At 35.9% G+C, this 25,677-nt stretch overlaps 1 protein-coding gene across 1 annotated transcript in view; it reads left to right on the forward strand.

The window, feature by feature from the left end:
• The window catches only part of LOC144971162 (protein dachsous-like), a 187,819-nt gene that overhangs the window by 147,020 nt on the left and 15,122 nt on the right, over positions 1-25,677 (forward strand). Inside the window, exons 3-17 of the mRNA XM_078911647.1 lie at positions 457-637; positions 11,007-11,234; positions 11,683-11,934; positions 12,530-12,693; positions 13,224-14,337; positions 15,390-15,877; positions 16,255-16,506; positions 17,641-17,935; positions 18,620-18,859; positions 19,728-19,862; positions 21,929-22,138; positions 22,595-22,791; positions 23,961-24,130; positions 24,520-24,811; positions 25,118-25,250. Coding sequence (XP_078767773.1) covers positions 457-637; positions 11,007-11,234; positions 11,683-11,934; positions 12,530-12,693; positions 13,224-14,337; positions 15,390-15,877; positions 16,255-16,506; positions 17,641-17,935; positions 18,620-18,859; positions 19,728-19,862; positions 21,929-22,138; positions 22,595-22,791; positions 23,961-24,130; positions 24,520-24,811; positions 25,118-25,250 — 4,351 coding nt within the window. The remainder of the gene's footprint in view (positions 1-456; positions 638-11,006; positions 11,235-11,682; positions 11,935-12,529; positions 12,694-13,223; positions 14,338-15,389; positions 15,878-16,254; positions 16,507-17,640; positions 17,936-18,619; positions 18,860-19,727; positions 19,863-21,928; positions 22,139-22,594; positions 22,792-23,960; positions 24,131-24,519; positions 24,812-25,117; positions 25,251-25,677) is intronic.

Genomic DNA, 25,677 nt, shown 5'->3' on the forward strand with positions numbered 1-25,677 from the left:
GAGCCAGAGCAAGGGAGATAATCCAAACAATTGCAGGCGGAAGGAAATTATACGGCGAGCTGGTCGATCAAAGCAGAATTGTATCGATATAATTAAGAATTACGTTTGGCATACTCCTTCTGTTTTTGTTGTTGGTTTGTTCCGTTTCCTTTTCTTATTAAGTTAACCTCAAAATGTTACTCTTTTCGGGTTATGGCACCAGAAAACTTCATTTTGCCATAAAGTCTTAATTTTCTTCCAGGGATAAACTACCAACGACGACAACAATGTGACGGAAAATTTTTAATTTTTTTTTTTTGTTTTTTTTTTTTTTTGTTTGTTTGTTGTTTTTTTTTGGGGGTTCTTTTTCTTGAGCGTTTTATTTAAATATTTTAAATTTAAACTGTACCTTAATGTTGCCTATGTCATGACTATGCGTTAATTCTAATGTTCCGTTTCTCTTTCTCTTACAACCAGGTTTCAGCATCGGACCCAGAATGTGGTGCAAGCACCCCTGTGACGTACAAGATGGCCCGGATGTTGTCCCCTCTCACAGAATTTGCCATCAAGCCAAAGACTGGGGAGATTTGTATCGGATCATCTCTGGACTACGAGAGGATGTCCAGCTACCAATTCCAGGTGGAAGCTGTTGATTCAGGTAAGCCCTTTAGAGGTTTAGTTCAAGTTAACTTTGTTTATTCGACTCCGGTCAACTTTGCAATATTATTCCTCAAATTTCATGGGATGAGGATATGCGGAATTTAGTCTTGTTTGTTTATCTTGTGTTGTGTTGTTAATTGTTTTTCTTCTCTCTTCAGTTATTGTTGTTTTTTTTTCGGTTTTGTTTTTGTTGTTTTTTTTTTGTTGGGTTTTTTGTTTTGTTTTTTGTTTTTTGTTGTTGTTTTTTTTTGGGGGGGAGGGGTTATTTGGTGTGGGGTGGGCGGTTGTTTGTTTTTTTTTTTATTTGGGGGGGGGGGTTGCTTCTTTTGTTTGTTTGTTTTGTTTTGTTTTTTTTTAATTAATGCCATGTGGTGAATAACCAATTAAGATTTTCATCACAGACCATCTTTTGAGTTACCAATAAATCCTCTTAGTCTCATTCGGAAAGCCTATTTAATAACATAAAGTCGCGTATAGCATAACTGACTTCTGTTGTTTGTTGTTGTTGTTGTTGTTGTTTTGTTTTGTTTTTTGTTTTTTTTTAAGGGGGGGGGGTTGTTCTTTTGTTTGTTTTGTTTTGTTTGTTTTTTGTTTTGTTTTTGTTTTTTTGTTTTTTTGTTTTGTTTTTTGTTTTTGTTTTTTTTTGGGGGGGGGTTTAACTTCAATTTTCCTCGTGTCTTCAATTACTCATTGGCCATGAGACTTCGGGGGAAAAAGTGTCATTTAATTTTTTCTTGTTATTTGTACATCAATGCCACGGTTCTGAGAGTTGTGTATACTACTACTTATGACTTATGTAATGAAAAGGTGCGTTGGGGTTAAGCCGTCTTAGCCCCTTATTGTTTAGCGCAATATCGCGACAGTTTTTCCCCCTCTTGTGTCCGTCCACTTTTTATTGTTCATTTCCGTTGACGATCTCAAAGTCTTCCCCCACCCCCGTCCTCTCGGCTAATTTTCCTCACTTCGTGTACCTTTGCTGATCTCTAGTGTAAACAAGGGGAAACTATGAACAAAACGTATGGGCGATGTTTATATTTATTGATCCCCCACTCCTACAGTAGTCTTGTAACAAGCACAATGTCAAGGTGTCTAGTGCCACTGCCAGATATTCACTTAGCACTCGGCTGAAGAAGAGGCTAAACCTTAAAAATTATAGTGAAATGGCAGAGATTAAACTTTAAAGATAAATAAAGTAAATTCCCTTTCTTTATTGTGTGTGTGTGGGGGGGGGGGGGGGGGGGGGGGGGGGGGGGGGGTTCTTCACAGTCTTTCTCGATAACAGACACAGGCGCAGGCGCCAGTCGAAAAAGTGAACAAGAGGGGCCAAGTTTCTTGTTCAACGAATAAAATGAGGTGGTGACAGGGACAGCCATTCAAGTTCCTCCTTCCGGATATCAGTGCGATACGTCATCCACTTGGTCATCTCATCGCCTCCCCACCCCCACCCTGGACGACAACAATTGCTAGTTCCCGTTACAGATAGGCTATAAAACGCCGGTCTTTCGCCAAGTTTAAACTTAAACCCAGCCACCAAACCATCGGTACCGGGGAACAGTAATGTGAAGGGAGGGAAGAGGGAAGACAAAAAAAAAATCCATAATTTCTACTCTTCTCTCTGAGCTATCGAATTCCTAATTCACCCTACACTTGAAGCTTTATTTTTCTAACTTTTTTTTTTTTTTTTTTTGGTATTTATGTATTTTTTTCAGCCACCCTGGCAGCTTTCAGACTAATAAGGGGACATTACTCTTGTTTTGGTCCAAGGACCAAGGCCGTCATATCTTCCTGCCACAACAATACATTGTGGACACACTATTGAATTTGAATGGCCGCGGCCACCAGCCACCACCGACAAGCTGGAAAAAGAAACACCCTGATCTCCTTTGTCCCTCTAACTGATGTGTTTAAAGTTCAATGTCTTGCCTTTACTGGTCTGCCGTCGTTAAATGGACAAATTCTCATTTTGAGTAGATATATTTTACTTCATAAAATCGATATAGTCTACAGTATGTTCGATTTTTTTTTCTGTACCAGGCTTGCATGAAAAGTCTTGACGTCTGTTGAATATTTCCGATTGTATTGAACTCACCAGCATTCAATATGTGCGTAATTTATTCTTCTATTATGCATGTCATCAAATTATAGCTACTATTTCTTGATTTCAATTTATCTTTTTTTAAAGAACCCCTCCTCCAACAGGTCGGTTGAAAAAATGACGCAAAATTATTATTATTTTTTTTTTTTTTTTTTGTAAATGCAATAAACAACATGCTGTGAATTTCTTAACTGCAGAGAGTAAACCCGTAAACATTCATAAACGGCTAAAACGTGACTTGTGGGTATTCGAACAGTTCAAATGTGGGTTGTATCGCAGTGGTCGTCCACAAAATACATTAACCGCAGCAAATCCGGATAAAACAATCTGACATTTAACTGTTATGAGAGACAACGCTGTTAAAGACCAAGTCCTCATTTTACACCTGAGTACGATGAGAGAATATGAGTAAAGAGCCTTTCCCAAGGACTCAACTGTGCGCCGAGCGAGGCTCAAACTCAGGATATTCTGATCCGAAAGCGAGTGTCATACCACAAGACCACATAACTGCACAAAACTTAAAACAACAAAATGTGATGTGAGTTTAAAAAGCGGTACTTTAACTGTTAGGGTCGTTTCCAGAAAACCGTGAATGAAATAGGAATGCTTAACCGAACAAAACTTTAGATAATTTCCTGTCATTTGATACCTTAGTTATTCCATGCGTTATTTCATTGACCAGCTATTTCAATTTTTATAATCCCACTTTTTTTTACAAACACCCTGTATAATCACGCGTAACCTGCTAAAAAATCTGAATGAAGACATATTGTTTGTTTGTTTTTGCTGTTGTTTTGTTTTTGTCTTTGTTTTGTGTGTGTGTGTGTGTGTGTGTGTGTGTGTGTGTGTGTGTGTTTGTTTTGTTATTTGTTTTTGTTTTGTTTGTTTTTTAATGTTTTGTTGTTGTTTTGTTGGGGCTTGTTTTTGTTTTTTGGTGTTTTTGGGCTGAGTGTAGTTTGATGAGATCGATTTTAGGACTCTCATCTTAAGCCCATAGCCAGACACTCACGTTACTGCTACGCCACATGCATGACAACCTACCCTGCTTTGCCCAGTCAAGGTTTGAATCCCTGACGACAATAAGGGATTAAGGGAAAACATCATTACATTGATAATATAGAGTTTATCCACCTTTCACATAATGCTCTAAGTGTATTACATTTTTAAAATAATATAATTAATGAAAAGGCGCACATTTAAAACAAAGGATAAGAGAGAGAGAGAGAGAGAGAGAGAGAGAGAGAGAGAGAGAGAGAGAGAGAGAGGGGGGGGGGTAGGCAAGTTTGTATCTTTGCACGTATTGTATGAGAGATAGTTTCAAGGGAGTCCCTAATATTATACCCTTCTGGCATCTGGCAGTAGGAAGGGTGCGAATAAGGCAGTCCCTAAGCGACCGATTAGGTTACTGTGCTTTCCTCTGCACAATGTCATTGTTTTGACATAATGAGAATTTTCTTTTCAATTTACTGAAATGATGGATCATTATTTTCACCCACCTAGTTCGATGATCAATCTCATGATTGAATGCGTGAGCGCACGTGTATTAATGTGAATGTTCGCAATTGCGGCTTAACTGCGACTAAAGTGACTTAGAATATTACAGCGTATTTAATGTAACATACTTAACTCAAACTGAACACGTTTTGTTATATAAAATATGTGAATATGACACTACCAGACAAAACAGGAAAAAAAATATCTTTAAAAAATTCAGACTTCCTTGACTTGGGTTTGACCTACCTACCTCCTGATTACCAATCGCTCCACAAAGGTTATCCCAATAGTTTGGACCACTAATTTATTTCATATTTATTCATAAATATATTTTGAAACCATTATTTCATTATATTTTCTAATTAAATTTTGTTTTAAAATATATTTTGGCTACTTCTGTTGGGCTGGGGAGAAATTCAGGGGATATATTATCACCACTAGGCGTGCTCTCCTCTCTCCACTTAGGTATCTTGTATAATGGATATCTTCCCCCGTCCCTACTGTTTGGGTACAGCTAGATTTACATCCCATAATTGAAGTTCCCTTATGGGAATTGGTCCGCTTCACTTGTCGATGGATAAAATTGCTTTTGAAATGAAGTGTTTGATAGAACCGGAGGTCGTGTCTCGCTTGTAGGCAGTAAATGAGTTCATGTTGTACCTCCCGTCGTAAACAGTATTCTGTCCAGCTTGTCTGTGCCACCCGAGCCCTGCTGTTGTCTAATCTACATACCCGCCTGGCATTTTGGAGTTATTTTTACTCCGGGGTATGTACTCACCTCGCCTCTAAATTAGATCTGTCGGGGCTTACCACAGTCCTGAGACATCTCTCTCTCTCTCTCTCTCTCTCTCTCTCTCTCTCTCTCTCTCTCTCTCTCTCACTCTCTCTCTCTCTCTCTCTCTCTCTCGGCATCAACATCATCTCAAATTGGGAGTTATACCACCCTAGGGATTTTGGCATCAGCGAGCTTTAGACACTTTTATTGGTGTTAAATCTGACCAATCAAAAGATTTGGGACAATTTTGGTCGGTTCCAGGCGACAATAATAGACTTGTATGAGAGCATTGATGATAGTAGTATGAGCGTGATAATAATATTGTCCCACCATGGTTGAACAAGAGCAGTTCTTTAAGTCAATTTATAACATGCCTTTAAAATGCAAAGGGCTTGAAATGGATTTTGGACCGAAGAAATTAATCGCGTTCGAGACTGAGTCATTTATCCGTTGATCCTCAAAAGGAATTCTTTATGAGAAATTGAAAATCATTAACAGTCTATTAGTCCTTAAATTAATATAGATAATATGAATAAATCAATTCATTCTTCTTATTTTTTTTAATGGACATTTTAAAAAAGAGTAAATACATAAAAATGAAAATTAAATCTAATAATCATGCGTGATAATTGGGTATCAAAGCAAATTTGAATTGAAACGTTGTCAATAAAAGGCCAAGAAGCTTCACAATGAGCAGGAATGTAATGTTTGGACATACAACAAGAGTTCTCTTTAGATGGAAATGAATTCTGACAACAATGACGAAAGCTTTGAATAGAAGGGGGAAAAAAGAAAGGAACAGATTGACCACTTCAGTGTTACAAATTTGAATGTTGAGATGCATGGGCTTCAATAGTTAAATAGTTGTAGTTGCACAGAGAGACTCTTTCATCATCATTTCCATCTTACAAATAACGTGTGGTAGAGCGGTTTACTCCCAGTTGCTGGATGGACATCGCATGCAGTTTATATAATTAGAGCTGATTTTCGAAGTCTATCTATCTATCTTTCTATCTATCTATCTATCTATCTATCTATCTATCTATCTATCTATCTATCTATCTATTTATCTATCTATCTATCTACCAATCTATCTATCTATCTATCTATCTATCTATCTATCTATCTATCTGTCTGTCTGTCTGTCTGTCTGTCTGTCTGACTATCATATGTTGTCCATTTCGAATCCCAGGCTATTGACCCTGCATCGGCAATACTTTCCTGTCACAGACAATCCACAGGCGAGATATGTATAAGACGAGGCGATATCGACACTACCACGAACAACCCACATAATTAATTAAGATGGAATCTATCTATGTGTACTTATAGCGGGATAAAATCGCGAATTCGGAATTCATTTTAAGAGAATCCCTTGAAATTATATCTGATGGAAGGATAAACATTCTCTTCTAAAACCACTGTTATACTTTATTTTATTTGTTTGTTTATTGTTTTGCCCCCCCCCCCCCCCCCCCACCCCACAGAAAAAATCGATCAATCTTAGTTGTATAATAATATTATTTTCAGTTGTTTTAGTTACCAGCTTTTTCGTTTTGTTGTTGTTGTTGGTGTTGTTTGCTTAGAAAATTTGGTGCGATGTGCGCGCGCACGCGCGCGCGTGTGTGTGTGTGTGTGTGTGTGTGTGTGTGTGTAAAGATGTGATTGAATCGAGAAATCATGTCAAACAACTAAAGATTCTGTGTAATGACTTGATTTTGTGCCAAAAGTCAATCACGTCCGAATTTACTATCAACAACTTTGAATAAATTTGAATAAAAACGTGACTCAAAGGAAACGGTTTGATTCCTTCCTACGATTGGGTCGATGGGTATTATTTAGATTTAAACCTAACAATATATCGAGAAACAGGCAATATTTCCTTTTATCTGAATGATCTGCTTTGGGAGCGTTCACATATTACGTCATCAAAAATTTGCCCTTTTTAGACCCCCCCCCCCCCTCCCCCAAGTCATCACTTGTCATCATTGACCTGACCCCCCCCCCCCCCCCAACAGATGATGACGTCATCTAATTTAATAAAAACTAAAAGATAACTTTAATTTCACAATATTTATTATTCGTTTTTCAAACCATAAACATTGATTATCAACGTTTGATAAAACACATTCAGACATTTTATTAATTTCAGAAACTGTTGATAATTTATGTTTTACGATACAATGGGGACATAAAATTTAAATTTGCAAAGATAAAATCTAACAAACATTATTAAATTAGGCTACTTGGTGCAGGAGCTATTTAAAAAAATAGTGTAATTTAAAATAGTATAGGAGGCAAATTATTTTATAGCATATTAGTCTTTTAGTGGAATGAATTTCTGTTTCAATTTCCAAACATAAAATTAATTGATTCAAAAATGTTTCTGCCTTGGACCTCTGGCAATGTACTATAAATAGTATCATCAATTTCATCTTCATCGTCATCATTTTCTCCCATTTGCTGTTCTTCATTATGCCGCATTTTCGTGAATGGTCTTTCAGTGCTGTGATCGAGGAGTGATACAATGAACATTTAGGGCAAGTTCGCCTTTTGAGAAGTGATACCCCTTTCCCATTTTGTTTCTTGAGAGATGGGCAATACTCATCATAGCAATTTATCTTTAGCTGTTTTGAAAGGAACAAACTTTGAAATAGGCTTAATTTGCCTATGTTTTGATGACATCATCTTGGGTCTGACCCCCCCCCCCCCCCCATGTCAACACATGTCAACATTTGGTAGACCCCCCCCCCCCTCCCCCCCCCCTAGCTGATGACGTAATATGTGAACGCTCCCTTTAACGAGCTCTCAAACCATATTTCAAATTTAACCGGATACAAGCATCATTTCTCGGTTTGGGGTAAACCAGAAAAATATCTCTCCCCAGCGTGTGATGAACTCGTGTCACGGAAAGCCCCCTGTCAAAATGTCATTCATCGCGACCTTCTCACGAACATGTCGTTGTTTACTTGGTAAAGATATTTCAGTCTCGTGGAACCGACTCACTATCTCGTGGTATTGTTGAGTTTTGATTTGATCATAGAGCATTGGTCGGATTGATTAGTTGCTGTTGGCCCTTTCACCAGTGTAGTTTTAGATCACCTTTCATCCTACTCCCCCCCCCCCCCTCTCTCTCTCTCTCTCTCTCTCTCTCTCTCTCTATCTCTATCTCTCTCTTTCTCTCCCTCTCTCTCTCTCTCTCTCTCTCTCTCTCTCTCTCTCTCTCTCTCTCTCTCTCTATATATATATATATATATATATATATATATATATATATATATATATATTGAGTGTTGGTGGGTAATCGTAGGTACGAAATTGCTCGATAATGATGGATAGAGCTAATATCTAATAATAATAATAATATATATATATATATATATATATATATATATATATATAAATTAAATATATATATATATATATATAATATATATATATATATATATATATATATATAAATTAATATATATATATATATAAGCGCGACGCAGTTCCGTATTTTTATTTATTTATTTATTAGGTTTGTTTTGTTTTTATTTTGGTTTTGGTTTTGTTTGTTTGTTGCTGTTGTTATTATAATGTTTGTTTTGTTTTGTTTTTGTTGTTGTATCTGATTATTATTATTATTATTAATTATCATTATTATTATTATTATTATTATTAGTAGTAGTAGTAGTAGTAGTAGTAGTAGTAGTAGTAGTATTTAGTATATTTATTATTTTATTATTATTATTATTATTATTATTATTATTATTATTATTATTATTATTATTATTATTATTATTATTATTATTATTATTATCTATTATTATTATTATTATTATTATTATTATTATATTATTATTATTATTATTATTATTATTATTATTATTATTATTATTATTATTATTATTATTATTATTTTCCGTTTGTTTGTTTTGTTTTTTGTTGACTTCGCTCGTTGTCGTTGTTATTTCTTGTTGTTCTGAACGATACATTTTGTGAGAGGGTGAGGAAAAACACGTGGAAAGCTTGGATGGAGCATATTATGAAGGTCTAATAACTTAATCACTAGGTCATCAGTTGGATGGGATGAATTTGTTGCAAAACAACAAAAGGTGACAGGCGAAAGCGGCTTTCCTCAAGGTAGCAAGGGGATTGATTCCAGAACGATGCTGTCAATCCGTGAGGCGTCTGGAAAGAGATGGAGACAGAGAGAAAGAAGTGCTGGATGACTGACAAGTTGTCTGATTCATCCTTTGACACACACGATCATTTAGTACCATTTTTATGATATTAGTCTGACACACTCTGCCGAGATTCAGATTCACGTAAAGAAACACACAAGTAACTTTCATTTTTTTTTTTTTTTTAATTTTGCCTTTAGTTTTATCGTTGTCGGTAGTGGTGTTCTTATTGTTGTTGCTTTTGTTGTTGTTGTTGTTTGTGGTGGTGGTGGTGGTGGTGGTGATTGTATTGTTGTTGTTGTTGTTGATTTTGTTGTTATTTACAGTAGAGTTGGTGTACCACTAGAGTACTAGAAGTCTGGTATTGCCCTGAAAAAGATCGTGTTCTTGACGTGTAACGGTTTAGTACATTTGTCCTGTTGATCCTGTCTCCAACGGGGGTACTGAACAGTTTATTTGATCATTTGTTTTTGTATTGTTTTGTTGGGGTTTTTTTTTTTGGGGGGGGGGGGGCGTTCTTCTTTTTGTTTGTTTTTGTTGTTGTTTTTCTTGTGTTTATTTGGGTGTGTGTTTTTTTTTTTTTGTTTTTGTTTTGTTTGTTTTTGTTGTCGTTGTTTTTGTTTTGTTTTGACGTTGGTTTTATTCAGATTTCTTTAAAGAAATACAGCGGGGCGCTTGAGTTGATTTCATCACACTGTACTCGATTAGTAAATACCGAATTAGATGTGATAATTGCATTATAACTATTATGTAGTTTTTGTTGTACTGTACCTACTGTAGAAGTTAAGAGGGGTAAAGGCCCTAAGCTAGATCTGGCGGGTAAGGATGATGATGAAAGAATGAAGAAAAGAGAAAGAATGAGACGGAGGAGGTGAGTGTTGCGATGGCAGGTCGTGATGTTTGAAGAAATGTAGAAGAGGAGGAATAGGGGGGGGGGGAGACTTACGAGACACCTCCAAAAAGAAGAGGAAGAATGGAGAAATGAGGTATAATTTTTATTAAAGACATTTAAAGGGGGAAAGAGAGAAAGAAGAAGAGACAAAATTGGAGCAAGTAAACATAGGTTAAGTCTTAAACATCAGCGTATCGAGTATGTCCGTCATACACGAGAATGGTATCATTCACCGTTTGGCCAAATATTTATATTGACTTTTAATCGAGGAAATCGTTTCAATGATTGCCTTTTTACTTCCCTGCTCTAGTTTCGAGTCGAGATTTGAGTCACCTCGGTTTAATTCACTTGATCGTAAACAGACCAATCCTTGGATGTGTCAACACGTCATCTTTGATCTGATTTCTAGTGGCTTCTTAAATAGAAAAGAGCAAACTTGGATTCTTTTTTTTTTTTCTATGTGTATTTATAGATATAAGAGGGAGAGAGAGAGAGAGAGAGAGAGAGAGAGAGAGAGAGAGAGAGAGAGATAAGGAGAGAGAGAGAGAGAGAGAGAGAGAGAAGGGGGGGGGGAGGTGGTTATTATATTATCTAAAATCAATCACATTAAGCTAGGTTTGGTGTTGTCTGTTTTGTTTTGGGTTTTTTGTTTGTTTGTTTTTGTTTTTTGTTTTTTGTTTCTTTTTTGTTTGTATGTTTTGTTTTGTTTTTTTATTTGTTTGTTTTTTTGTTGTTGTTGTTATTATTTTTTTTGTGGTTCTGTTTCTGCTTTTGTTTCTGTCCTGCTTTATCCACGAATAAGTGTACCAAGCGGTGTCAGCGACACTTAAGGTGCTCTTAGGGAATTATGGTCAAAGTCAAGACTGCCCTCAGTCGAATGGTTCAAGTGTTAAAATGACTATTCTGACATGTATATAAAATTCCTATCTTATCCTCCATCAGATGGCCTATCTGCCCAGGCAGTAGTTCAAGTGGAAATCACCGACATCAACGACAATCACCCCAGGTTCGAGCCCCGCTCGTACCCTATCAACCTGACCTCCCGCAACCAACGTGGCCCTCTCATCTACGTACAGGCCAGAGACTTGGACAGCGGCCCCTCCGGAACGGTCACATACTCCATCATCAGTGGAAATGATCAGGGATACTTCGCCATCAATAAAGCTACTGGTAGGCGGTGTTTCAACTTAATTAATAACGAAGGTTTAGAATCAAAATGTGACATCCGCAGTGTGGTTGTTTGCCATGCGTATTTCGTATGTTTCGATTAAAATAAGTACGTGAGTGAGGCTTCTCGCGTTTCTTCGGAAAAGAAATCAGAATTACAAAATATTGATGATAATGATGATGATGATGATGATGATGATGATGATGATGATGATGATGATGATGATGATGATGATGAGGATGATGACGATGATGTTAATAATAATAATAATGATAATAGTAAACTAAAATGCACTTTTGTTGTCAAAGAATTCACACAACTTCACATTCTGATCTTGAAGCATTTGAAAACAACACACACACACACACAAACACACACACACAAACACACACACACACACACACACACACAAAACATACATTACCCAATCACCTTCCCATCCATCCTTAGGTGCCGTATCTTTGGAGAGAGACCTCCCCGACAGAGAAAATTTATACACGTTGAAGATCCGAGCCACAGACGGCGGCGGACTCACATCCAAGGAACCGGGAGAGGTGAAGATCAGCCTGATCCGTGGAAACGTTCACCCTCCTGTCTTCTCCCCCACCATGTTCAACTTCACTGTGGCGGAAAACGTGGATATTGGGACGCCAGTGGGACAAGTACAGGCCACTCTCAGCGGCGTATCTGGAGACGATGCGCGTAAGTACTAATTGTCAGACATTTTGAAATTTATAAGTAATTTTGATTTTGGAATTGTCACATTGAAAGCAACATTAACTTATAATTTAATGTATATGGATGTCTTTTTGATTTGCCGCCATCGATCTAAGAATGATCGTGTAATATTTACTATGAGATAGATCAAATCTTTCTGAATTCTGCTTTGTCTTCATTTTAACCAACTGACATTAGTCAATTTGGATACTTAATTATTTAAAAATAAGAATAAATGAATAAATAAATAAATAAATAATTAAATGAACAAATAAATAGGTAAATTATAATGGAATTGTTGCTGTCTCTTTCACTACTTAAACCTTTCTGTGACTTCTAAGGAACTTCTTGTGGCTCATTTTCTTCATATTGTACTTCTTAAATGGGTTTATCCTTTGCCTTTCTATAATTCTATATTTATTTGATATCAAGTTTAACAAAGGCAAAATTAGGAGAAATTTTTGCGCCGTTTGATATCAAGTTTAACAAAGGCAAAATTAGGGGAAATTTGTGCGCCGTCCTTTGTTGCGTATGTTCTTATGTCCTTTACGATGTACTTGTTATTCTTGTCACTTACCAGAGATCCAGTATACCAGCGTGTTTCAGACCCGCGAATGGTTCCAAGTGGACCCCTTCACAGGAGATATATACACATTAGCCAAATTGGACAGAGAGCAACACCCCTTTGTGGTCATCAGCGTGAGGGCAGAGGCACATTTCCCTCCAATCTACGCCGCTGCTCAGGTTTGTACATTATAGGAAGAAACAAAGCTCACACATACACACACATACAGAGAGAGAGAGAGAGAGAGAGAGAGAGAGAGAGAGAGAGAGAGAGAGAGAGAGAGAGAGAGAGAGAATTACAGCTCATCACTACTCGGCAAAATCTACAACTTGATATGAAATTGATACAAGTAAGAAAAAGCTATACAACCTAAACACTCCAATGTTGAAAGTGAAAAACAAATTTAGAGGGGAAAAAAAGAATGATAAATAACAAATTTAAAAAAAAGAAAAGAAAGTAATAGTTAAATGTAAGACAAATAGAATCGATGGTTATACTGTTACTGCTATACTTTTGCTTACATTTATAAAATGCACTCTGCAATTTGTCCCTCACAATTTCCCTTTTTTTTTTCTAATAATGAAAACATGGCATATTATTTAGTGTGCATAGAGGTCTAAGACAATATGGCCCAGATTGCATTTTGTTGTTTTTTGTTGTTTTTTTTTTTTTTAATAACAGGCTTGTTGTATTTCTTTGCAATTTTTAGGTGAACATCACAATCCTAGACGTAAACGACAACCCACCATACTTTCCAGCAAGCACAATGCTGGAATTAGAAGTCAGAGAGGATGAGAAAGTTGGCACTGCAATCTATCTGGCCCGGGCTCATGATCAGGACAAAGGCGACAATGGCACCGTCAGATTTCGGTTACACAACGTGCCAGGGGACACTTTTGCCATTGACCCAGAAGGTGGAGAGATCAAATTGATGAAAAATCTGAACTATGAAAGGCAAAGACAATTTGAGATTTTGGTCATTGCAGAAGATTTAGGAGAGCCAGAAAGCTTAATGGCAAATATGACTCTAACAGTCAATGTCAAAGACGTCAATGATAACAAGCCTATATTCGATAGGGCTGTGTATAGGTTTCATGTGTCTGAAAATGTGGATATTGGGCACAAGATAGATAAAGTAAAGGCTTTGGACGATGATTCAGATCATAATGGTAGAGTGTCATATTCATTTGTGGACAACCAATATAGTTCATTGTTTGGGATATCTCCGATTGAGGGAATGGTTTGGACTCGAAATAACCTTGACAGGGAACTCAGAGACATTTACGAGTTGACAGTTGAAGCTGTTGATCATGGCAGCCCTCCACTCTCAGCCACAGCTCTCGTTCGCATTGTTATCAATGACGAGAATGATAATGACCCGGTGTTTTCACCCAAAGAGTACAGATTTTCTATAAAAGAAAACTTACCCTCTCGTACATTGGTTGGTAAAGTAATTGCAAGTGACCAGGATAGTGGGAATAACGGAAAGATTGAGTTTTCGTTTTCTTCACGACAGTCAAAATTTGCTATTGATAAAGATTCTGGGGAAATTCTGACACAAGCCATGCTTGACTATGAAACCAAGGCACAATATGAGGTAGTTGTCATCGCTTCTGACAAGGGAGCTAAACAGAGGTCAGCCCAGGCTATTGTTAGAATCGATGTTCAGGATTTGAATGACAATGCGCCAACATTTCAACGGCCAGGTCTATACAGTTTTGATGTGTCTGAAAACAAACCCAAAGGAACTGAGGTGGTCAAGATGGTGGCTTTGGATCCTGATGGTGGGAACAATGGCCTCATTACCTATTCATTTGATAAGAGTAAGTGTTTCAAAGTTTCAAATTGATTGATATATATCCTTTCCAACAGTGTCTTATGAAATGACTGCATATGGTGATCTTTTAGCATTTCAATAGAAACGATCCAATTTCTTTATGAGGATTCAAACCCATGACACTTCGATCTAGTTTCTTACCACTATGTCATCTACTCGTTAAGGGTGAAAAAATAACATGTTCTTATAAGTCTTTCATAGTTATAGTTATATGTAGAAAGAAGTAGATGCTACTCATAATTGACTTTTTTGTCTACTTTTCTCATCTTTGAATAAGATTATTTTGTCTCCATATGATAACTTATTTTCAAGGTTACAATTGCAGTCATTGAATAAATTTCCACCATTTAATTGTTTGGTGTTTGTTAAACGCCTATGTGACATGGAATCATGCAAGTCTTTATGAAAAAAAAAAAGAGGTCAATACACTGCCAGACATTTACAGTTCTCTTTCAGTTGACCATGTACGATCCCATTCCACTGCGCTAGAAAACAGAGAAAATGTCAAGCTGATTTTTAAAACAATGTTATTAGGAAAAAATGTTGAATTAAATTATACAAAGAGAGCATAGTTGTGAACAAGACATATTTTGTTCTTTTCAAGAACCTTAAGATAATCTTTCCTAAAAGAAAAATAGGGAGCCACTTTTCTCAGCCCACGAATTCATCCAGAATTAAAGAAAAGTCTTGTGATTGATTTGATTTTTGTTTTTTTGTTTTTTTGTTTTTGTTTTTTTTTTGTTTTTGTTGGTTTTAGCTTTTGTTGTTGATATTGTTGTTGTTTATGTTGAAAAAGTGAATTTTTTATTGACTTGACTCCGGAATTAAGTGGGCCCCATGTGGAAAACCTCTCTTCTCCTTTTTAGTTAATCCTTTTTAAATTCACTGCTCAATGCTGATTAGGGTTTACTTTATTTTATGAAAGGAAAATATCTAGTTAACTTTTAATAGTTTATTAGGATAACAAAGAAACTCTGAAATGTTCCAATTAGGTTTCAGATTTTATCATTTGTAAATGTTTTTTTAAATTCTCTTCAGATACAAGGGATGCAGAAGCCTTGAAGAATTTCCAAATTCATTCTAAATCTGGCCTCATCACCACCACAGAGGTACTTGACTTTGAAACCAGGGAAAGTTATGAACTCATAGTTGTAGCAGAGGATAATGGCGAGAAGCCTCGGAAACGTGACCAGACCATCATCATCAATGTGTTAGATGTGAATGATCAAACGCCACAGTTCCATGCCCAGTACGTGGAGTTTGATTGTGTGGAGAATACCCCAGTGGGGACTGTAGTAGGGCAAGTGAATGCGACGGATAAGGACTCTGGAGAAAATGGAAAAATTGATTATTATCTAGTGGGAGGAAACATTTTCAGTTCATTCAAAGTGGATAGAAACACTGGCACCATCAAGACTGTGAGGCAAATTGATTATGAAGAGTCCTCGTCCCATACTTTGAGTATTCAAGCTGTCGATAATAGCGCTGCATTGCCGCGGAGTAGTGACATCAGTGTAAAAATTCAGGTAGGTTTCTCTGGTATTTAAAAAAAAAAAATTCTCTGTCTTTTTTAAAATAGATAGATAACTTGAATTATGAAAAAGGCAAATTGGAAAGCTTTAACAATGAGCAAAACTTAAGGGAATTGTTTCTTTTGAAATTTTACTTGCACTCTGATTTATGTTTCTTTCAGTCTTAATCTTAAAAGATTAAAGGTGTGACTAAATGATGTCTTGGCAAAAATTGCACATCGCAAGTATTATTTTCTCTCATTTACTACAATAAATAAACAGCTTGAATGTGACTATTATTCTTTTTTTCTTTTTTTTGTTTTTTTCACATACTGAATCCAACTATTCAGTCATAATGGAGTTTTTATTCCTTTCCATCCAATAATTACCAGGTAATCGATGTGAATGACAACCATCCTGTCTTTGAGATGGACGCAGTCATCATAAGGACTGTGGCAGAGGGAGCCCCTCGGAATCAGTTAGTCAACACCTTTATTGCATCCGACAAAGACTCTGGCCTCAATGGCACCATTCGATACTCCATCAAGTCTTACTCAGGACAGGAGAGTGGCTTGGGGCCTTTCTTTGATATAGAGCCAATCTCTGGCAAGATGTATGTCACTGGAAATATCGACTATGAGCAGGTATTACTTTCTCTAACAATATATTCTATCAATGATATAATCCCTCCTGAGAAATTGTATCGTATACAAGTGCACTTTTTTTTTTAACTTGAAAAAGAAGACTTTCCTTATTTAAAGGCTGTTTAAACTGTTTTTGTAAAATAAATGGTTCTCTTAAACCATCTAATTGTCATTTATTGAAATGTTAACTTTAATGACATTATGTACAGTTCTTACCTTTTGTATTTTATGCTTTATTTTTAGATTTCTATCCTTTAAATTAAGTTTCTTCATTTTGATAAATGCGTTTTGCTCCCTGACAAATAATGGCCAATGCTGAAATGCACTTTGTTCTGTATTATAACTATATTTATAAGTATAAGCCATCTGTATTCTTTTTTATTCTCTTAAAACCTGATCTGAAAATCAGTTTCAGATTGCATGTTTATCATATTAATAAGAATACATACATAGTAAAGGTGTTTGAACAATCAGTTGTTTTTTGTTTTGTTTTTTTAATATTTCGAATACGAGTATTGTGTAGTATAAATTCTTAGTCCACGGCCCTTATTCCCGATTTTAAGGCCATCTTCTATACATCTCAGAAATTTTCATGGTTATATGAATGTCCAGCCTTTTTTGTGTGTGTGTGTGTGTTTGTGTGTGTGTGTGTGTGTGTGTGTGTGTGTGATATGAATCATCAGTCAGTGTTCAAAGAAGAAAAGCAAGTGGAAACAGACCTATATCCGATACTGGTTGGTTTGTTGTTTTTTTCAGATGTACAGAATATTTGTAACAATTTTCACCGCAAACATGAATACAATCCCTTGTCACAATTTGATTTGATCAAAATTGTCGTGATTTTTTGTGTGGCCATTACTATACCATGGAATAGTGTAATATGTGGGATAAGTCATTTGATTTTGTATATGCTGTCAAATGCTGTAACTGTAACTTTGCCCAAGGGGACCGCTCACAGTATATTTCGTTTATTTCACTAAGAAATCAAGCCTTTTAAAAAGGAAAATAATTGCAGCAGGGATGATGATTTTGCCCAAAATGTTCCATATCCTAAGAAGTTTCCCAATGAGGCAAATTTACTCCATAAAACGGAATGTCAACCAATTTCCCAAAACTGTGCTTTCCATCATGCAGGTAAACCAAATCACAGTGATAGTCAAGGCTGAAGATTCCTGTCCTAGTCCAGACTGTGCCCTCCACTCCACCATCACTACTGTTATCTCAGTCACTGACATCAATGACAACGCCCCAGTATTTGAATCAATCACCAACGTTAATGTGTTTGAGGATGAGTCGATAGGATACCCGATCCTCGTAGTCTTTGCAGTGGATGGTGATGCCAATGTGGACCAGAGCTGGAACAATGTGGTTCGTTACTCCATTATATCAGGCAATGAGGATAAAAAGTTTCATTTGGCAGATGATACAGGTAAGAATTTTTATGAAGAGAATAGTTTTCAGGTTTGATATTTAAACCCAGCAAAAAATATGACCGTTAAAAAAATAATTCTAGTTTATCATCTCACCTCAACTCACCACATGCTGAAAATCGGATTTTAAATGATCAGAATTGTGAAACTGAATTATTTTGGAGCAGAGGGGGATGAGGGGAACTAGTCGGGGTGAAGGTTTGTTGTTTAATAAAATCTACATTCATTCATTCATCTCAGTAAAGGCATGCCAATTGAATGAGATTTCTTGATATATTTTTAAAATTTAATTTTCTGTGTGGTTTAAAATGTTATGATATTTTAAAAACCAACATTTTCATTGTGTTCATAACATAGTTTTATATTGATATGGATAACACATTTATACATATCATATCAAATCATTGATGAAAGGCTAATTGGAGTATCTCCTTTAAGTGCCTTTTTATAATAACAGTTAATAGTATAATTGAATTTAGTTCTCAATCATAACACTAAAATTATTATTTTTAAATTTTAAAATAAAAGTAGAGGAGTAATATTATTATAAAATTTGACAAATACAAAGGTTGTTTTCATGTCATAAAAGGAATATATCCATCCAATCCAACAAATTTAGATGTCACGATTCATCTGTTGCTTCATTACTACATCAAAGGAATGACTCCCCATATTTTTTTCAGGTTACTTGACCATTCACGACACCCTTGACTATAGAGAGAAGACCAAGTATGTACTCAACATCAGCGCCCAAGACTCTGGAAGACCTTCTCTCATTTCTTACCAGAGCCTGACCATCAACGTCATCGATGTAAATGACCACCCACCTCAGTTTCTCCAAGCCATGTACCATGCCAACATCTCAGAGAGTGCAACCGTTCAGACTTCTATCATCACTATACAGGCCACTGATGAAGATATTGGTATGTGGAACTAGGATTGATGATTCTCTCATCTGTAGCCTGTCTTAGCCTTCCACAGTAGGATGTTCTCATAGAGAACATTGTCGGTAAAAAAAAAAAAATAAATAAAATAAACAAAAAAGAGAAATAGTCCTTGAGCCAAGAAACAAGCCCTCTTCACATAATTCTGCACCTATTCACAGGCCAGGCAATTTTGTGTTGCTTTGTGTGAAGCTCTGTCAAGTGTTATTTTCTATGTAATTTTAAAGCAATAATAAGGGTGAATAGCAAAATGATAATAATAATAATAATAATAATAATAATAATAATAATAATAATAATAATAATAATAATAATAATAATAATAATAATAATAATAATAATAATAATAATAAGAGAAGAAAAAAAAGAAGAAGAAGAAGAAGAAGAAGAAGAAGAAGAAGAAGAAGAAGAAGAAGAAGAAGAAGAAGAAGAAGAAGAAGAAGAAGAAGAGGAAGTTGAGTCCTTGGAAAAGGCTCTTTACTCACATTCTCTCGGGGGAAAAAAATGTAATGTTGCCTATTAAGCGTCATGTCTCGTTCTACATGTTACGTGTTGCTGTTGGTCAGGGACCCCTTGTAAAGCGCTTTGAGCACATTTAGTGGATATTGCGCTGTATAAAAGCTCAAGTTAAAGTTCAAGTTAAACAACAACAACAACAATAATAATAATAATAATAATAATAATAATTATGATGATAATGATGATGATGATAACAATAATAGTGATAATATTGATGAGAAGAAGATATGTAATGATTTAATATTTTCCGCTACTAAGATTGAAATGATTTGTTTGACTTGTCAAAATATACAAAAATAAACAATTATCTATAACCATTCTCACACAGGTATTGACGTTCAACTGACTTACCTGATACCAGAGGGAATTGGTGATGACAAGTTCAGTATTCATCCCACCACAGGGGTGATCTCCCTTAAATCCAGGCTTGACAGAGAACGGCGGGATTCTTACTTAGTCACTGGTCAGTTTCAAAAATAAAGTTTTAGCTGTTTTTTTCCCCTAATATTTAGCATAAAAATGATCTATAGTTAGTGTTACAACCTTACGTAAATTTGATGCTTTTGATTCAAGTTGATTTTGAGATACATTGAAAGCAAATTGAAATATATGCTTGCATTTTTTAATTGACGTGTGTAATCCATAGATAGAGAATGAGCATGTGAAAGTTTGATTTGTTTTGTTTTTGTTTATTTTTGTTGGGGGAGTGGGGTTGGGTTTGTTTTGGTTTTTAGGTTTTTTAAAAATAATTTATATATACAGTGCACTCTGGATACGTCGACGTTGCCTAAGTCGATTTTTACCTAAGTCGATTTTTTTTTCTTGGTCCCTCCCCCTTCTTCCTATACAACATTAGTAAAAAGAAAAAAAAACTCCACATAAGTCGATGTCGCTTAAGTCGATGTTCTTATCACTCATGACTACAAAAAAATCACAAATAAACAAGTATTTCCATTGGTTAAAAAAGCTACCAGTAAGAATTTTAAGTGGTTAAGAATATCCGCGAACGATTGGCGCACATCGATGTAATGTAGGTGCTTTGCCTGACGTCCGTGTTCAATGTACATGAGCAGTATTGAATAACTTTAATTTCTCCATCTCAAATTTTACATTCTCGCAACTTCAAGTTCAAGATTTTTTTTTTTTGGTTCTAATCCCAGGCCATCCTATGTAATGGCCCTCTTAATTAGTATCAATTTTATCAAGAATAATTCAAGTCAAGTCTACAACTACAATGGCAAACCTATCGCGGAAAAGGAAGATTCAAGATTCGATGCATTTGGAAAGTTTGGCATGCGACAGAAAATCATCGCATAGGAAATTGGCATACCAGCTATTTCTGTCTCGACGATTTACAAGAAGCATGACCTTGACCTAGAAGCTCCTACCCTTCAGCTTTTCGCGGAATAATTTCACTTAATTGGTATACATTTCACATTCAAGGCAAAAATTCCGCTTTTCACCTTTCCCATCAAGGAAAATTAAAAAAAAAAATCTCTAGCGAAAAAAAAGTGAGCTATGGCTTATTTCGTCATCTCCTATGGTCAATCAACACACATTTTGTATGTCTGATTAGTCTCTTCAAAGTGTGTGCTGCTGATGTCGGATAATATTTTATGTTTGGGAGGGGGTTGACCGAAGTATTATTATTATTATTATTATTATTGTGACTCCGATTCGTGAGGTCAATGACCTTGGTAATATTATATGTTGGCTTCAATCGGTAATAATATTATTTGAGTACGGTCAGCTTCTTTCCCTATTTAATTTTAGCCCTGTGTCCGTGTGTGTGTGTGTGTGTGTGTGTGTGTGTGTGTGTGTGTGTATGTGTACCGGCACGCGCGTTTGCTTGATTAGGTGTGTGTATGTGGGAGGGGGTGGGGGGAGGAGGGTCCTGACAAGGTTAAATCCATCCATTCAATGCTTTGCTCTCAGACGGCCAGGACCTGTGTGTTCTCTATTATTATTTGATCCCATTCTTAGTCTTTACACAATCTGTACATTTTTACACATTTTTTATTTTTAATCATTTGAGTACTTTTGGATTGTCTATTACATTTTCTGTTGCAAAGCATGTCATAGTCAATAACAATAAGTTGATTCCGCTTTTTTAAAATCTCAAATTCCGATTGTTATGTATTCTGATTCCTCTATGGGGCTATTGGGGGTAACCTCTGACGACCACTACAGAGACCACGCGATATGAAGGGACATACTTATTCTAGATTGGTTTGCTTTGTTCAAATGAGTTTTTGCTCATTTGGTTACCCTCCGGTTAAGTTGATTTTCGGATAAGTCGATTTTTTTCTCGGTTCCCCTGGGCATCGTCTTATCCGGAGTCCACTGTATTTTTGTTTTTTGTTGTTTTTGTTTGTTTTCTTTTTGTTTATGATTAACTAACAAGCACAATTATTAATTTCTTTATACACACAAGTTTATTTATTTCTTTTTCTACCATGCTTTTAATGTAATATTATTCCCATGATGTAATATATTTTGGATTGCTACACTTTCTATTATTCTACCCAGCCTATGTCAAGGATGGCATCTACACCGTCCACTACCGGAGCTGCACCATCTCTATAACAGTCACAGATGTCAATGACAACTTGCCAGTCTTCAAACAGTCTTCTTACAACGTCAAAATCACAGAGAATCTGGCGCAGACCTCACTTCTCAGTGTTGTGGCCTCTGACAGGGATCTCGGGGATAACTCGAAACTGACATATTCCATCATTGGTACGTTAATTAATCTTCTAAAGATAACTTGCCACAAGGTTTGTTCAAAAAGTATAACTAATTTGGCAATGTTGATTCAAGGTAGATGATGGTTATAAACAAGGGGAGAGTTGTAAATAAGAAGGAACTTTGGGGTCGAAAATAAAGATAGGAGTAGATATAGATTATGACAAAAGAAAGAAAAATTCCAAAATGCGTCATTGGTTTTTGTATTTCAACCCTGTAAGAGGTGCACATACTTAACACACAGTGAACATACAATGAATGATCAATCATACTTAGTAAATTGTATCATTGGTTCAACAAAATGTCGATTAAATAAGACAAGGTCAGAAATGGAAATTTAATGTATTAAACTATTTTATATCGTTTAAGTTATCCAATGATTAATCTTCAGTACAACTTTATCTCGAAAGTTAAATTTAAACTTACATTTTTATAACTTCTTTCCACCAGGCGGCAATGATGGCAGGTTCTCTATCGACCCCGAACAAGGTCACTTGTCCACCCAGGCCCTTGACAGGGAGACTACTAGCCTGTACAACTTGATAATCCAAGCTGTGGACCATGGCAAGCCACGTCAATCAGCAACCACCTCTGTCACCGTCACTGTGTTAGATGAGAATGACAATAGCCCTGCTTTCTCTAATAATGTAAGATTTGAATAGTGCGGTTTTTTTTTTCAATAGTTTTTATGTGAACTTCTCATTACACCACTTGATAGTAATTTGATTCTATTGAGTTGGTGTTATTATGTCCATTTTGTCAACAAGGTAAAGATATGAATCATTTATGATATAAATCACTGCATCCACCATTTAGAAATATATGGAAGAGGATCGAGCATTGGCATTTTGCATTAATATAATTCAAAGTTAGGATACTTTTTAAAAAAAGAAAGTTGCTAATGGCAACAAAATTTATATTAAGACCAGATGGCACTCTCATGACTTAATGCATGTACAATAGGAAATTTGAAATCCTTCCACTATCGAAAATTATGGCAGGAGTTAATTTTATTAAACGTAAAAGTATGAGCATGATGTGCTGCAGAAAACAGCCTTTGATATACAAAACAAAGATCTTTGAAAACAAAAGAAAGATTCTTGAACAATCTAGAAGTGTAAATCGAAGATAACAACTTCCTGGATGAATGAGTTTGTTCTCTTTTCTCTTTTATGATGTGGGTCGGAACTGCGTCTGTCTCCAACTTTTCTTCCTTTTTTTTAAAGATCTTTGTCTCATACAACTTACTTAATTATGTGTCTTTTGTCAGAGTTCGCTTCTTTTTTTTTTTTTCTTTTTTTCATCATCATTTTATTTTTCAGAGCTTTATATGCTGATTTTTTGCTATCTAACATAATATGTGATCAGTGACTTGATTTTTGTTGCAATGTTTCACGTCTTGACCAGGAATTGTGTTATTGACAGGTAAACCCCATTCACATTTACCATACCATTGATAATGGTCCACTTTGTTAAGGAAGGAAAATTTTGAAAGAAAAACCCAACGACATTTTGCTAAGCCAGCTAGTCTGTTACAGGCTTAAGACCAAACATACCAAATTATGGAAAAGTTTGTCAGAGGGCTTCCTGGTGCAATGGATAGACACAAAGTAACAAGATAGCCATGCTATAGTTCGGTTCAAAAAGACAACATTACGTCCAAAACTGCACTTGTGACACCATGAGGTAAATTGATTGGGAAAATAAAATTAAAAAAAAAAAACATTGTGAAGTGCTTACTTAAATATTATATGGGTGATGTCTGAATGATATTTGTTTGTTCAACCATAATCTTATTTTTCTTCCTACTGTATAGGTATATACTGGGTCTGTATCTGAAGATGTCGAGATTGGAACAACTGTCATGACAGTAACAGCTAAGGACACAGATTTGGGTGATAACAGCAAGATTTCTTATTCTCTAGGCAATGACACACTAGGATTTTTCGAAATTGACAGCATGTCTGGTGTAATCACCACCAGCGGGTAAGTGTTGAAATTAGAGGATTTCACAATAATCCTCTCTGCCATTGTGTACATTTTTTGTTTAGACGTCTATGTTCTCTAATACTATTCAGATTATATTTTCTGGTGATTTCCATTTTGAAGAATTGCTGTTTTTGTCATAGGGTCTCTCTCTCTCTCTCTCTCTCTCTCTCTCTCTCTCTCTCTCTCTCTCTCTCTCTCTCTCTCTCTCTCTCTCTCTCTATCTCTATCTATCTATCTATCTATCTATCTATCTATCTATCTATCTATCTATCTGTCTCTGTGTTTGTGTGTGTGTATGTGTGTGTGTGTACAATGTGGTTCACAGATTATATTTCTTGTTTGCCTTTTTGTGATCGTCGTTTCCATCCCATCTTCCTCCTATCTAGAGCTTTTGATCGAGAGAAGATACCAAACTTTTCATTCCTGATTGTGGCATCTGACCATGGAGTGTCTGGACCAAGAAATAGCACAGCCCGAGTTGATGTGGAAATCACTGATATCAACGACAATGCTCCAACCTTCCGGATGGTTCCATATACTTCTAGTGTGCCTCTGTCTACCCAGAAGGACAATCTCATTCTGACAGTTCATGCCACGGATCCTGACGCTGGCAGCAACAGCTTGGTAGAATATTCCCTATTCCTCAACAGGGACAGCTCTTCTTTGGACAGTTTACAGGTAAGGAATTCTTATCTTTGGCCTAAAAGATATTTACACTGCTTTATAATTGTTTTTTTATGTCTACCTTAGCTAGTGCTTAATGATAATAGCATTGAAATAAATGAGACTATGATGATATATAATTCAAAGCGTTGATAAGAGAGAAAAAACACCCAATTAATGTTAATGCAATATTACACAGTCAAATTTAGATGAGTATTTTATAGTTTTTCAATCAGGACTATTTATAGGTTAACTGTGTTTTCCATTGAGTTGCATTGTATAATTTCTCATACCATTTTTTTTTTTTTAATGTCTGCCCAGTATTTCCGAATTGACCGTACATCTGGCAGTGTGTACTCCAAGACCCGTCTGCTCACTGCCGTTGGTTTACACAGTATGTTAGTTGTAGCCACTGACTCAGCCACAGATCCATCAGCCAGAATGAGCTCTACAGGTTTGTTTATTTTTTCTTGCCAGCCAGAACTAGTAATTATTTTATTTAATCGCACTCTTACAATAGTGTAGATGGAGAAACCAGTATCACTTTTAATGTTGTTATCAATTGGTAAAAATGGTATAATTCAGGAGTATACCATTTATTCCCTAATGACAGAATATCTCTATGCAATCACAATCTTTGAAGATTCTCACAATCTCCTCACAATGTATAATGTGCATCGACAGCCTAAACTCTTTTCAGCTGAGACGTTGAGTAATAGGTTAAGGAAAACGAAATCACAACAACCAAATTACAATCATTTCCCCTAAATCAGACCAGCATTGTGAGCTATAGCAGAAAAATGTCCATTGAAACAGCTAGAACAAATGTCTCCTGGTGCTGCAAAAGCAGAGATCATCATATCATTCAACGTAATTATTTC

Source organism: Berghia stephanieae, chromosome 4 (genome assembly GCF_034508935.2).
Source record: "Berghia stephanieae isolate SIO BIC M18660-M18661 chromosome 4, UCSD_Bste_1.3, whole genome shotgun sequence".
NCBI classification, from domain to species: Eukaryota; Metazoa; Mollusca; class Gastropoda; order Nudibranchia; family Aeolidiidae; genus Berghia; species Berghia stephanieae.